The sequence below is a fragment of the Pinus tabuliformis genome, chromosome J, assembly GCF_031772625.1.
Source record: "Pinus tabuliformis cultivar Carrire ecotype Pingquan chromosome J, CPIR1, whole genome shotgun sequence".
NCBI lineage: Eukaryota > Viridiplantae > Streptophyta > Pinopsida > Pinales > Pinaceae > Pinus > Pinus tabuliformis.
Window position 1 is genome coordinate 444,090,669 of NC_142295.1, and position 13,773 is coordinate 444,104,441.

At 42.8% G+C, this 13,773-nt stretch overlaps 1 protein-coding gene across 1 annotated transcript in view; it reads right to left on the reverse strand.

The window, feature by feature from the left end:
- Window positions 1–13,773, reverse strand: part of LOC149227725 (uncharacterized) — a 429,088-nt gene that overhangs the window by 136,116 nt on the left and 279,199 nt on the right. Inside the window, exons 12-15 of the mRNA XM_089380583.1 lie at window positions 11,945–12,047; window positions 11,680–11,775; window positions 11,503–11,558; window positions 11,269–11,392 (exon numbers count right to left, since the gene is read on the reverse strand). Of these exons, the coding sequence (XP_089236709.1) occupies window positions 11,269–11,392; window positions 11,503–11,558; window positions 11,680–11,775; window positions 11,945–12,047 (379 nt within the window). The remainder of the gene's footprint in view (window positions 1–11,268; window positions 11,393–11,502; window positions 11,559–11,679; window positions 11,776–11,944; window positions 12,048–13,773) is intronic.

Sequence of the window (13,773 nt, forward strand, 5' to 3'; positions counted from 1 at the left end):
AGAATCTAGATTCTTCTCCTCTTGTCTAGTCGTTGCCTCTACCTCGATTGTCTAGGGATGTTAGTCAACATTGCCCAATTTTGATCAAACTACCTAATTCAAGACTTAAAATATGGTAGAAAAATCTTAACATGCTTGATTGATGATTTTGACTTGATTGAAAGATAATTTTTTGCTAAGGGCGTGCCGCATGACAAAGGAGTTCAACAATTAACACCACCAACACTATGATACATATAGGGCTTGGTGCTCTTGATTAAATGTTAATCGCATACCTTCATACTTGATATAATTTAATGAAATGCCACAATCCAATTGATCCTGAATTCCTGAAAACTATTAAGTCTGCTGAATTTTGAATAGGATATGAAATTCTATTTTCTCCATATGAAGTCCAATGAGGCTGGAACCACTCTCAAACATCCTGAGTCATTTCATGGTAATGTTAAAAATTTAAGTAAAAGGATGAAAATGAAAAATAAAGGAGAATGTCACTTTTACTTTAAGAATTTAACATTACCATGAGGGAGCATCTGCTATATTTATATTTTTTTTGCCTTCATTCCTCACCCTAACCCAAGGTGGACCCACCCCCAACAAGCAAACTCACCTAAAATTAAAAGAAAAAAATTGGAAAAAAAAACGATTTTCTAAACAGCGCGAAGCTTTTTTGGAATCGTATGAAAGCGCCGTACGAAGCGCGCTTCGGAGGTCTGGAAGTGCACTTCCGTGCCACGCTTCCGAAAAGTCCAGGAAGAAGCAAAAAAATTCGGAAGCGCGCGCTTTCGGCGAAGCTTCCTAGGTGCTTCCGCACGAGACGCGCTTCCAGGCTTGGAACCGGGGGGGCTTCGTGCAACATTGATCTGGAATGCCAAGATCCTGTCTGTTTTGTGTGCCATGAGTGCTCACGCGCCACTTGAGCGAAAGTGGGGAGACATCGAGCTGTAGTCAGATGGACTACGGGCAATGAGGGGCAGGATGCTCGAGGTACCCAGCCTCTTGGATTAGACCTTACTACGGGAGCCCCGATGAGGAGTAGTAGGATTGGCTAAGTGGGTAGAGATGGATGCGGATGGAGCAGCAGAGAGAGCTACAGTGCAGGAGTCCCGAGACAACACAGAGCTGGCAGGCTGCAACAGTGTGAGAGGCACAGGAGTGTTGCACCAGTGCAGGAAGGCACAGAGAGGTGTGCAACAATGCGAGATGCAGGGAGTTGTTGCAGTAGTGCAAATGTCAGAGAGGGAACACTTGTCAACGGCAGAGGGAGCTTCAGCATCAGTGGGTGTCTCTAGCCCAATAGGGAGGTTAGTTGGGAGATCAGTTACTTACTTCTCAGTAACTGAGTTGCAGTGCAGCAGTGGGCAGCACGATGCAATATGATGAGAGGAGGTGCAGTGTGGATGCAATGCTGGGAGAAAGGACCAGCAGCAGCACGGATGCAGAGGGAGTTGTCGTACAGATGCAGCAGTGGCAGTGGCAGAACCATGGGCAACAGTAAAAGATGTAGTAGTGCAGAGGATGTTGGGCAGGAAGGCCTAGCATCAGCGTAGATACCGATGCTGGATGATCAGAGTAATACTCAGTGAGGAGTATTGCTAGAGCACAGTCCTTGCTAAGAGGGAGTGTTGATTTGGGATAACATCGGTGTGCTCTAGCCATGAAATTTGGTGGAGAGGTTAGGGCTCATGAGATCTCCAATACCCAGAAAGGGTTTGGGCAGATTCTAAACGGATTAGGAGATATTAAAATAATTAATATTTTTAATGGAGTCCCTAAATCTAAACTTAGGGAAAATAAAATATTAATGTGTATTAATATGAATCTGTGTTAGAGTGGTCCAAAAGACATGGATCAAGCCATATCTAATCTTAGTCGTTGATTAGGGACTTAATCTCGGCCGTTGTGATGTCAACAGGAAAAGTATAAGAGGAGGCTTGAGGGTCACTTGGAGAATACACCAGAGTGATCAGTCATTCTATTCTCTAGAGCAAAGTTTGCTAAGAGAGATAGAATCAGTGATCGGAAAGTAGCTGAGGGGCATTGAGTACAGAGAGACAGAGAGGCAGAGATAGTGCTGGGAGAGCAGCAAAGCAGCCAGAGAGAGTGATGCAGGAGCAGCCAGTGCTCACGCAGAGGTAGCTAAGTGTTGTGCAGAGCACTAGAGAGGCCAGCGTAGTTGATGTAGAGGCTCAGAGAGCTGACGCGGGGCCTCTTGGGGCTGACGCAGGGCCAGCGCTGGGCTAGGAGACGCTGACGCAGTCCAGATTGGGCAAACATTGGGGTTTCTGGGGCAGATTGGTGCTGAGTAGCTGCCAGAAAGATTATACGGGGTTTCAGCCAGTAGATTTGTCAAAAATGGAGAGGTATTACTGCTAAGGAAATTCTCTGTTGGGTAGGCCAGTTTCGACACCCAGACTGTACTCTGATATTGCTTAATAAGAAAACCCTTGGATAGTTGCACCGGTTTTCCCACATTGGGTTTTTCTGGGGACATTAGTCCAAAAATAATGGTGTCATATGGTGTGTTTGCTTCTGTTTCTTTTTAGTTGTTGATCTGTAATATGTTGAGCATGCACTAGTGTTTATTTTCAGTATTTACATTGTAAATAACTTGTTAAGGAAAATAACAAGTAGGTAGGAATAAATCAGATAAAGTGCATGGAGGGTTTCTAACTAAGTAAACTTAGAAACTTCAACAGAGAGAGGTAGAATCAGGCTCACGCAGAGCCACACAGAGGCTCTGAGTGCTGATGCAGTTGGCTGAGGGAGCTGATTTGCTAGTGTCGGGATTGCGCAGAGCCAAGTGGCTCAATCCTTCAGTTGCTGGGGCATAGGAGGCTGTGGGTAGTTTGCGAGAGTGAAGCTGGTGGGGTATTGTGGTCAGAATAGTACCTAACAGGGCAAGACCAAGGTAGAGGGAGTTGCTGCCGAGGCAGATTTCTAGCCAAGGAATCTGGATCAGTGTTGCAGTTGCACAGATGATCAGAGAGGGGCAACTTGATGTTGGCAGAAGGATTTCCAGGAGGGAAATTAGGACTCAGAGGGAGTCCAGAAGAGAACTTCTAGACGGGAAGTAGAGAGACTTAGCAGGAGTCGAACAAAGGACTTTCAGGAGGGAAGTAGAGAGACTCGGAGGAGTCGACAGATGAGCAGCGAGATGGCCGTGAATGGGCTGAGAGATCAGGACAGGCTTGACAGAGCGTCCAACTTTGTGGTCTGGAAGGCCAGGATCTTGCCCATTCTAGATATACATCGCATCAAGGGCTTTGTCTCGAGAGTGTTAACTATCCCAGTTGACCCGGTAGCTAATGAAAGGTACGAGGAGGCAATGGCTAAGGATCATGTGGTACCACATATTGCCGAGAAGGAAACGACAAAGGAGATGTGAGACGCCTTGAAGACATTGTACCAATATACTTCTGTGTAGAGGAAGATGCTCTTGGAGAATCAGCTAAGGGCATACCAAATGCAGAAGGGAGAGCAGATATATGTCTTCCTCAATCAGTTGAAGGAGATCCATGACCAGCTAACTTCCATAGGGGCCACGCCGGATGAGGACTTGATGGTGAGGACCGCACTTAACACAGTCTACGAGGATTGGGAGGCATTTGTCTAGAGCATACTGGGCAGGACGTGTCTTCCGGAATGGGAAAAACTGTGGGCGGCTCTTCGTCAAGAAGAGATGAGAACACTGACCAAGGCGGGGAGTAGCGGAAAAGGGGTCAGGATCAAGAAGGAGGAAGAAGAGAATGCGACTCTAGCATCTGCGGGAAAGCAGGAGAAGAGGAAGAAGAAGGACCTCTCCAAGGTCAAGTGCTTCCATTGTGGGGAACTGGGACATTTTGCGAACCAGTGTTCGAGGAAGAAGAGTAAGGGAGAGGCTTTTAACTCGAAGGCAGCGCCATCAAAGGCGGAGAAAGAAGTCGAGGAGGATGACAATTGTGCCATGAGTGCTCATGTGCCACTTGAGAAGAAGTGGGGAGACATTGAGCTGTAGTTAGGAGGACTACAGGCGATGAGGGGTAGGATCCTTGAGGCACCCAACCTCTTGGATTATACCTTGCTACGGGAGCCCTGAAGAGGAGTAGCAGCACTGGCGAATGTCGGTAGAGACGGATGCAGATGAAGCGGTAAAGAGTGCTACAATTCAGGAGTCCCTGGGCAGCGCGAGGCTAGCAAGTTGCAACAGTGCGAGAGGCACGAGAGTGTTGCACCAGAGCAGGATGGCATAGAGAGGTGTGCAACGGTGCGAGATGCAAGGAGTTGTTGTAGCAGCGCAAAGGTTAGTAGAGGGAGCACTTGTTAGCGGCAGAGGGAGCTTCAACATCAAGAGTGTTTCTAGCCTGACAGGGATGTCAGAAGTTGGGTGGATCAATTACTTACTTCTCAGTAACTGAGTTGCAGTATGCAGTAGCACGATGCAACATGATGAGAGGGGATGCAGTGCAGATGTAGTGCTGGGAGGATGGATCAGCAGCAACACGGATGCAGAGGGAGCTGCTGTATGGATGCAGCGGTGGCAGTGGCAGGGCCATGGGTAGCAGTACAGGATGTAGCAGTGCAGAGGATGTTGGGTGGGGAGGCCTAGCATCAGCACAGGGACTTGTTGATTTGGGGTAGCATCGGATGTGCTCTAGCCACGAAATTTGGTGGAGAGGTTGGGGCACATGAGATCTCCAATACCCAGAAAGGGTTTGGGCAGATATTAAACAGTTCAAGAGATATTAAAATAATTAATATTTTTAATGGAGTCCCTAAGTCTAAACTTAGGGAAATTAAAATATTAATGTGGATTAATATAAAACTATGTTAGAATGGTCCAAAAGACATGGATTAAGCCAGATCTATTCTTAGCCATTGATTAGGGACTTAATCTCGGTCGTTGATATGTCAACGAGAAAAGTATAAGAGGGGGCTTGAGGGTCACTTGGATAACACACTAGATGATCAGTGATTCTATTCTCTAAAGCGGGGTTTGCTAAAAGAGATAGAATCAGTGATCGGAGTTGCAGCTGGGGGGGAGTGAGTACAGAGAGACAGAGAGGCAGAAATAGTGTCGGGAGATCAACGCAGGAGCCACAGAGAGTGACGTTGTAGCATCTAGGGCTCACGCAGGGCCACGCAGAGGCAACCAGGCGCTGCACAATGCTTCAGAGAGGCCAGTGTAGCTGACGCAGAGGGCCAAAAGGTTGATGCAAGCACATTCAGGGTCACACACGGCTAGCGCTGGGCAGAGAGAGGCTGACGCAATCCAGAAAGGCAGACGCTGGGGTTTCTGGGGCAGATTGGAGCTGAGGAAATACCGGAGGGTTTATCTGGGACATCTGTCTCAGATTGAGTGGTACTACTGCCAAGGGTATTCTTTGTTGAGTAAGCCGGATTTGGCACCCAGATTGTACTCTGAAATTGCTTAATAAGAAAACCCTTAGATCGCTGCACTAGTTTTCCCGCATTGGGTTTTTCCGGGGACATTGGTCCAAAAATAACGGTGTAATTTTGTGTGCTTGTTTCTGTTTCCTTCAGTTGATGATTTGTAATATGTTGAGCATGCACTAGTGTTTATTTTCAGTATTTACATTGTAAATAACTTGTTAAGTAACGGAACAAGTACGTAGGAATAAATCAGTAAAGTGCATGGAGGGTTTCTAACTGGTAGACTTAGAAACTTCAACAGGACCAGTGCCAGATGATCAGGGTAATGCTCAGTGTGGAGTATTACAAGAGTAGAGTCCTTGCTAAGAGGGAGTGTTGACTTGGGGTAGCATCGGATGTGCTCTAGCCATGAAAATTGGTGGAGAGGCTAAAGCACATGAGATCTCCAAGACCCAGAAATGGTTGGGAAGATTCTAACCGGTTTGGGAGATATTAAAATAATTAATATTTTTAATGGAGTTCCTAAGTCTAAACTTAGGAAAAATAAAATATTAATGGGCATTAATATAAAACTGGGTTAGAAGGTTCCAAAAGTCATGGATCAAGCCAAATGTAATCTTAGCCATTGATTAGAGATTTAATCTCGGCCATTGAAAGACCAACGAGAAAAGTATAAGAAGAGGCTTGAGGGTCAGTTGGAGAACACACTAGAGTGATTAGTCATTCATTTTGCTAGAGCGGGGTTACTAAGCAAAGTTGAATCAATGATCAGCAGTGAGTACGAGGCAGAGAGGCAGAGACAACACTGGGAGACTAGCATAGAAGTAGAGAGAGTGAGAGCAGCAGTCAGTCCAGGCTACGCAGGGCCCAGCAAAGGTAGCGCAGAGCCTAGAGAGACTGTGTCATCCACGCAAAGGGCAGAGGGAGTGACACAGAGGCTCCCAGAGGCTGCGCAGTGCCTCAGAGGGCTGATGCGGAGGGTCCTGGGGCTGACGCAGGTTAGTAGGAGGCTGGCAAAGAGGCCAGAAGGGCCAATGTTGAGCTTCAGTTGTGCTGGAGAGGGTTTCATGGGATAGGTTTTTTGAATACCTGTTTCCGGATATAGAGGTATTGCTGCCGTGTATTTTTCTTTGTTGGGTGAGCCGGATTAGGCACCCTGTTGTACTCAGATAGACTGCATAATAATATAACCCTCAGACTAGCTGCACCGGTTTTCCCACATTGGGTTTCTCCGGAGTCTGGGTACATTTGTCCAAAAATAACGATGTCGCTTGTGTGCTTATTTTCTTTCAGTTGATGCTCTGTAGATGTTGAGACTATACTTCCGTTTATTTTCAATATTTATATGGTTAAATAACTTGTAAGTAATTAAACAAGAAGGTGAAATAAACCAGATAATACAGGAAGAATTTCTTACGGGTTAGAATTAGAAATTCCAACACAAGGGAAGTTGAAACAAGAAAGAGGAGGAGGAGGATGCGACTCTAGCATCTGCAGGACAACAAGAGAAGAGGAAGAAGGACATCTCCAAGGTGAAGTGCTTCCATTGTGGGGAGCTGGGACATTATGCATCCCAGTGTCCCAGGAAGAAAAACTAGGGATAGGCTTTCAACTCCAAGGCAGCTCCAGCTAAGGCGGAGAAAGAGGTCGAGACTGATGACGACTGTGCCATGAGTGCTCATGCACCTCTAGAGAAGAGGTGGGGAGACATCGAGTTGTAGTCAGGAGGACTACAAACTAGGGGCAGGATCCTTGAGGTGCCCAAATTCTTGGATCACATCCGGCTACGGGAGCCCTTAACGACAGTAGCATGATGACAGATGTCGGGTGGAGCAAAGTGTAGTGGAGCAGCAAGGCAGTGCTTGGGTGTAGAATTCTGAGGCAGCGCAGTGGAGGTTGCAGCAGTGCAAGAGGCACAGAGGTGTATGCAGCATCAGAGGGAGCACAAAATAGCAGCAGAGGCAGCTAGAGTTTCACGTGGCTTCTAGACTAACTGGGATGTCAGTATTTGGGAGAACTCAGTTACCTACTTCTTGGTAACTGAGTTGCATTGCAGCAGTTAGCAGTGGCAGTGCTAGAGGCAGCATGGGCAGCATATTGAGAGGGAGCTGCAGTACAGATGTAGCAGTGGCAGTGGCAGTGTCATGGGCAGCAGTACAGGAAGCAGCAGTGCAGGTGATGTAAGGCAACAGGCCAAACATCAACACAGGTACCGGTGCGGAGGATTAGTGTGATGTTTCCATGGTGAAGCATTACTAGAGCACATTCCTTGCTAAGAGGGAGTGTTGATTTGTGGTAGCATCGGATGTTCTCTAGCCATGAAAATTGGTGGAGAGGCTAAGGCACATAAGATCTCCAAGACCCAAAAATGGTTTGGGAAAATCTCACCTGGTTGGAGAGATATTAAAATAATTAATATTTTTAATGGGGTTCCTAAGTCTAAACTTAGGAAAATTAAAATATTAATGGGTATTAACATAAAACTGGGTGAGAATGTTCTAAATGACATGGATCAAGCCAAATCTAATCGTAGTCGTTGATTAGGGACTTAATCTCGACCGTTGAAGACTCAACAGGAAAAGTATAAGAGGAGGCTTGAGGGTCAGTTGGAGATACACCAAATTGATTAGTCAGTTCGATTTTCTAGAGCGCGGTTTTGCTGAGAGAATCAAACCAGTGATCTGTTGCAGCGAGGGGCAGTTCGGCACGAGGCCGAGAATACATAGCAGAGAGACAAAGATAGTGCCAGAGAGACAACATAGAGCCTGGAGAGGCTGATGCAGAGGCAACTGGGTGCTATGCAGAGGCAGCTGGGAGCTACGCAGAGGCTGAAGAGGCCATCATGGGTGACATAGAGGGTCTGAGAGCTGACGTAGAGGCTTCAGTAACTGTGCAAAGGCTAGCAGAGCTGACGCAGGGCCAAGAGGCAACGCCGAAAGAATTTTCGTGGGGCAGACTAAGAGCTGGTGAAGCCGGGAAGGGTGACGCAGTCCCTGCAGAGTGACGCAGAGCAGCGGAAGCTGCCATAGTTGTTGTGGAATCGTTCATCCGATGATTGATTAGCCGAAATCTGTCTCTGAGGAGAGGTACTACTGCCAAGGGCATTCTCTGTTGGGTGAGCCATTTCTGGCACCCTAGTTGTATTCAGAAACTGTGTAATAATAAAACCCTCATATCTACTGCACTGGTTTTCCTGCATTAGGTTTTTTCCGGAGAATATTGTCCAAAAATAATCGTTTCCCTTGTGTGTTTGTCTCAGTTATTTCAGTTGCTGATCTGTATAAGAGTTAAGGCTGCATTTGTGTTTATTTTCAGTATATATATTTATAAATAACTTGTTAATGAAAAGAACAAGTAGGAGAAAATAAACCAGATAATGCAGTAGGGATTTTTGACGTGTTAGATTCAGAAATTTCAACATTCAAGAGGGTTGAGTTTCTCCAAATCTGAAGCAGAATTAAAAGGGGACAAATCTATTTAGATCGAACCAACAAGTGAGGCCAAATTGTATTATTCATCAAGAATTGAAGGTGGATCGAATTTCCTTCTTGTGGCAGAGGCTGAATTGGTTTACCTTGTGCCATTTGATCAGCCTGTGATCAGAGAACTTCCAGGAGAAGGGGTCGATTTATTGAAGAGTTCACTGATCCATTAGAGGGTTGAATTAGTCCTTACAAAGGAGCCGAGTTTATCTCCGCATTCAGGCAAATTTCTGAAGTTGCATTGTCCTCAGCAAGGCCGCATTGCCCAGCATCAAAAGTTCAACTTATGCAAGAGAAATTCACACGTCCTATAGAGGCTGAGTTGGTTTTCTCCTATGCCATTCGCTCAGCTTGATCCATCAAGGTTATTCTAGATCTTTGGGCATTGAAGAGGAGACTGATTTCATATATATAATTGTTGTCATTTGAAGCTGAGTTTTTGATCAGTGAAAGGGGCCAAGCTTATCTCACAAAGAGGGCCGAATTTTCCTCCAAAGATTAGATACACTTTCCAACATATAAATCCAAGTCTGAAGCTTAATATGTGAGGATAACGAAATTCCTTTGGCAACTTTTAGGGGTTTAATATCATCACTAGCAGAGGCCGAGTTCCCATTTTCAGAGGCTAAATCTATTAGCAGAGAATACCATTGTCAGGAAGAGGACCGTCCATCATTCCCTTAGCATATCATATATTTCCTGAAGTAAATTCCAGTGCTGTAGCAGACTGCTATTGGAGACTGAAATATCCATTTCAAGTGCTGTAGCAGGCTCTATTGGAGACCGAGATATATTGTCCAGGAGACTGAGTTATCCACAATATGCAGAAGTGTGATATCCAGACATTGTAATATCAGTAGATTAATGAAATCATTTCCTTCTTGTCAACTGAAGCAAGTTCTAGGTTCCTCGTTGAAATTCTGCTTGTAATTCCTTGAAGAATCAGCCTCAATAAAGTTCATTTTGCCTCAGAATATCTATCTTTGTCATTTGTTTTATTTGCGTATGAAATGTTTGATGAAATCTCTGAACTGTTTGGCTGAAGGTGTTCTTCTAATTGTTTGACAAAGTTAGCACAACAACTGTTTGTTAAAAGTTGTCAAATAGGAGTTTGGACTTTGTGAAGTAAATTGCATAAAATTAGCTTGGGAACATTACATGCATTCATTCAAGCAGATATGGACATGATGCATCGACATGTAGAATCCCTTGGGAGAGAATCAAATAAATAGAAACTAAAAAGAAGACAGGTGAAACACGACATCCAGCTAAAGATAAAGCACCCCAATCTTCCCATTGTATTGTTGCTCATTGCAATATTGGAATAACAGACGATTTGTTTCACACTTCATTTGCTTCTTGGAGAGATGCACGGCTGCTTGATACAGGTGCAACATGCCACATGACCTTCTGGAAAGACTTTAGTGACATTGTAGATGGAACAATGCATTTTGCAGATAAATCAAGTCTAAAGCCCTCAAGGCTTGGCACCATCAAGCTTAAACTGCCTAGATTTCTAGATTTTCTTGTGCGTGATTTACTCTACCTTCCAGAGTTGCGATGAAATCTGTTTTCGCTTGTTCACATTTTCCAATAAGGTCAATCTATTCATATCTTTGATGTCCATATTTATTCTTTTATTGTATTGTTAGGTGTGGTTAAGGCTGGCCTAGTCAATTTTGATATGTAGGCTCAAGAACCCTCTTGGGGGGTGTGCCTACTTTTGTGAGTCCATAATGCCTCTTGGTAGTATGACCTACTTGAGTTTTGTATAAATCCATAGCTTAAGCATCATTTGTAAATCATTTTTTTTATCATTGACCCCAGGCTCTCTAATGCAAGTGTTTTAAGTTTTTTTTTGTTGGCTTGACCCACGGGGGATTTGAATCTTGAATCTCATGGTTTACATAAGACTTCATAACATGGGATCACCAATTGATCTGCCCCAAGCGGGCACAAGTGTTTTACAGGAATTACGTCTTTGTTATTCTCTTGTTGTTGGCATATTCTTTTTTTTTTTAGTGTAGGTTTTTGGGATGGCATTTTGGCACCATTCAATCCCCTCATTCTTCTTGTGATCTCAACATTGTTTTGGCCCACTGATGGACTTGATTTGGGTTCTTACATACTGCTCCCTTATTTTTCAAAGTACATTTACACCTTTGAAATTTCACTAGCGTGATTAATGTGTCAAAAACATTCCTTGGCACTGATGGTTAAGAAATCTTGTTTAAATGAATCATGAAAAAACAAGTTAACGTTTCAACAAGGTTTATAAGCTAGTTTAAATTAGTGTGCAATGTTGGCTTGAATTCAAATCAGTATGTAGTGAATATTTGAAGCTATCCAACACAATCTAATATAGGCACAATAGGAAAAAATAATCAAATGATTTGTAGGCTATAAAGCAGACTAGATCATAATGGCGTGAGATGTTCTTTCGAGCTTGCGTAAGAGTATTCCGCCTAGTGAGATGGCGTAAGAATGATGTGGCAGACCAATATCCTGCAGTGTAAAGCATCGGTGACCACCATTCCCTGTGAACAATTAACTTTGATATATGTTATATGTGCAATCACAGAGCAAAAGCAATTGAAGTTTCAAATTTAAACCCTTTACCACAATATACGAATAAATTGAAGTGTACCTTCCATGATGTTTCTTTGCTACAGATCGATGAAGGTCCCTGTTCGCAATAAGAATCTGTAGAAATGGATTTTTTCCAAGGCCTATTAGTAGTTTTTAAAGAAGAACCAGGTTAAATAATTAAAAGAAAAATAATTAGAGTTATGACTACTTAATAATTAAGAGAGGTTGCGCATACCGATAACATATTCAGAAGACCTTCCTCCCCATCAGTGCAAGTGAAGTCACCGTCAATGTATGCATCTGCTAGTCCAAGGTCTGTCCTAGTTGCAACCTACAAAAATAATGAAAAAGGACAGTGGCATGCATCTTTGTAGCTTTGTATAATTTTTCACCATAATATACTCCATGTTTCTTGTTGTTTGTTATATGTTTCATAACAACGTATCAGAAAGGACTTAATTATGCATTTTGAAATCTGATCTCAAGGTTTATTTTGGTACCTTCCAATAGAATGATGGTTGGTGGATTCTTAAGATAGATTTTTTGTCACACCTTGTGTCATTCCCTTCAAACTGGAATACTGTGCCTCCATCTTCAAATAAGCTGAAAGAATCAAAGCGAGAGTAATTATAACAAAAATCAGAGCCTAAACTAGAACTGAATTGTTGACCCCAAAATCCTAAACCAATTTGGAATAGGGAAAAACTAGTCCACTAAAAACTGCATAAAACATTCAAATTTTGATAATGCGCGCACACACATATTCATGTACATTAATGTATATCCAAATCATTAGACACCAAATATGCAAAATTTATCATGTATGTAACATGTAAGGGGGGATATTATAAAATGGCACCAAATTCAATACATATTTGAACTACAATAAATAAACATTGAGACTCTAAAAGGGTCCAAAAATAATCATACTACATTCTACAATCAAATCAAACTACATGATCATCAGAATCTAGATCCATTACATTCTTTGCATTGATATGCTCAAAATCTTGAGTTGATATCCTTGAAGTTCCAATACCAATGTCTGTATCTTGTGGCTTCGGAAATGATTGCAAGTCCATCCAAGATAGAAGGGGCATCATAAATAGATGAAAATCAGGTTTTGGGTAGTTACAGTTTTTAAATTTTTTTGGGGGGGTTGCACTGCCTCGATACAGATCCAATTAATTTTGATTGCTTTTGGTCAATTGAGGTAAATTGATTAAAACTGGTTTGAATGAATCAAGACTTGAAGGTGGGGGGGGAGGTGAATAGAATTATACTCTTATGGAGAGGCGGCCTATGCCTTAGTTCAAATCCATTAAGCATTTATGGGGTTGTATTTGGATTTCAGAGGTAGCTTCTTATGTTCCTCATCCCATCGTCAAGGAGATTTTATCACATCAACAATGTGTAGGAAGACAAAGAGGATGGATTACAAAGAACCAACATTTTGATCTTGGGTTAAAGTGTATGAAGTTGGTTTGAGGGAAAGAACTTGCCAAGTTGATGACAGAATCCAATTTCTAGGTAATTGAGCAAGCGAATGTAATGAGAATGAATTGTACTAGGTCAATATTTTCTACTTGTATAACCATTCTTGTTGTGATTCCCTAACAAATAATAGATGTATATCTTCGAAGTTGCAAATTATTAAATATTGGTTGATTCAGATTGGAATCCGGTAGAAGAATCAGATGGTGTAGTTTTGATATGCATCCACTTGAATGAAACAAAGGAGATCTTAAAAGATTTGCATAATGGAGTATGTAGTGGAAATTTCTTAGCCAAATCTACATCACACTAGATACATATAGCAGGTTAGCTTTTCAGATGTGCACCAACATGTTAGAAGTTATCAACCTTATTAATGGTTTGGAAGGAAGTAAAGGTTGCTAGTGTTGCCTTTGGAACTTGTAGTAGTTGAAGCTCCTTTTCAACGATGAGGTTTAGATTTTACAAGTGAGGTTTAGATTTTACTAGTGAGATGCATGAAAACTCTGGTAATGGTCATGACTGGATTCTAACTTTTGCAGATTAGTTTATTGGATTGGTGGAGGTTGTTCCTACAAGCAATGCTACTAGTGTAGTTATAATTAGGTGTCTAAAACATAATAGCACTAATAGATCTTGTTGAAATTTGGGCATCTTCAGGATGAACTTCCCCAAAGGGAAACCCTACTGCCCCAAAGGAAAGCCCATCTTGCCCCAAAAGAAAAAAAAAACAAACTGGATAAAGAAATATTATTATTAATGTGGAGCTCCTATTTTATGTGATAATAATAATTGGGAAAATAATCATCAAGGCAACCTGGAAATTATATTTAAA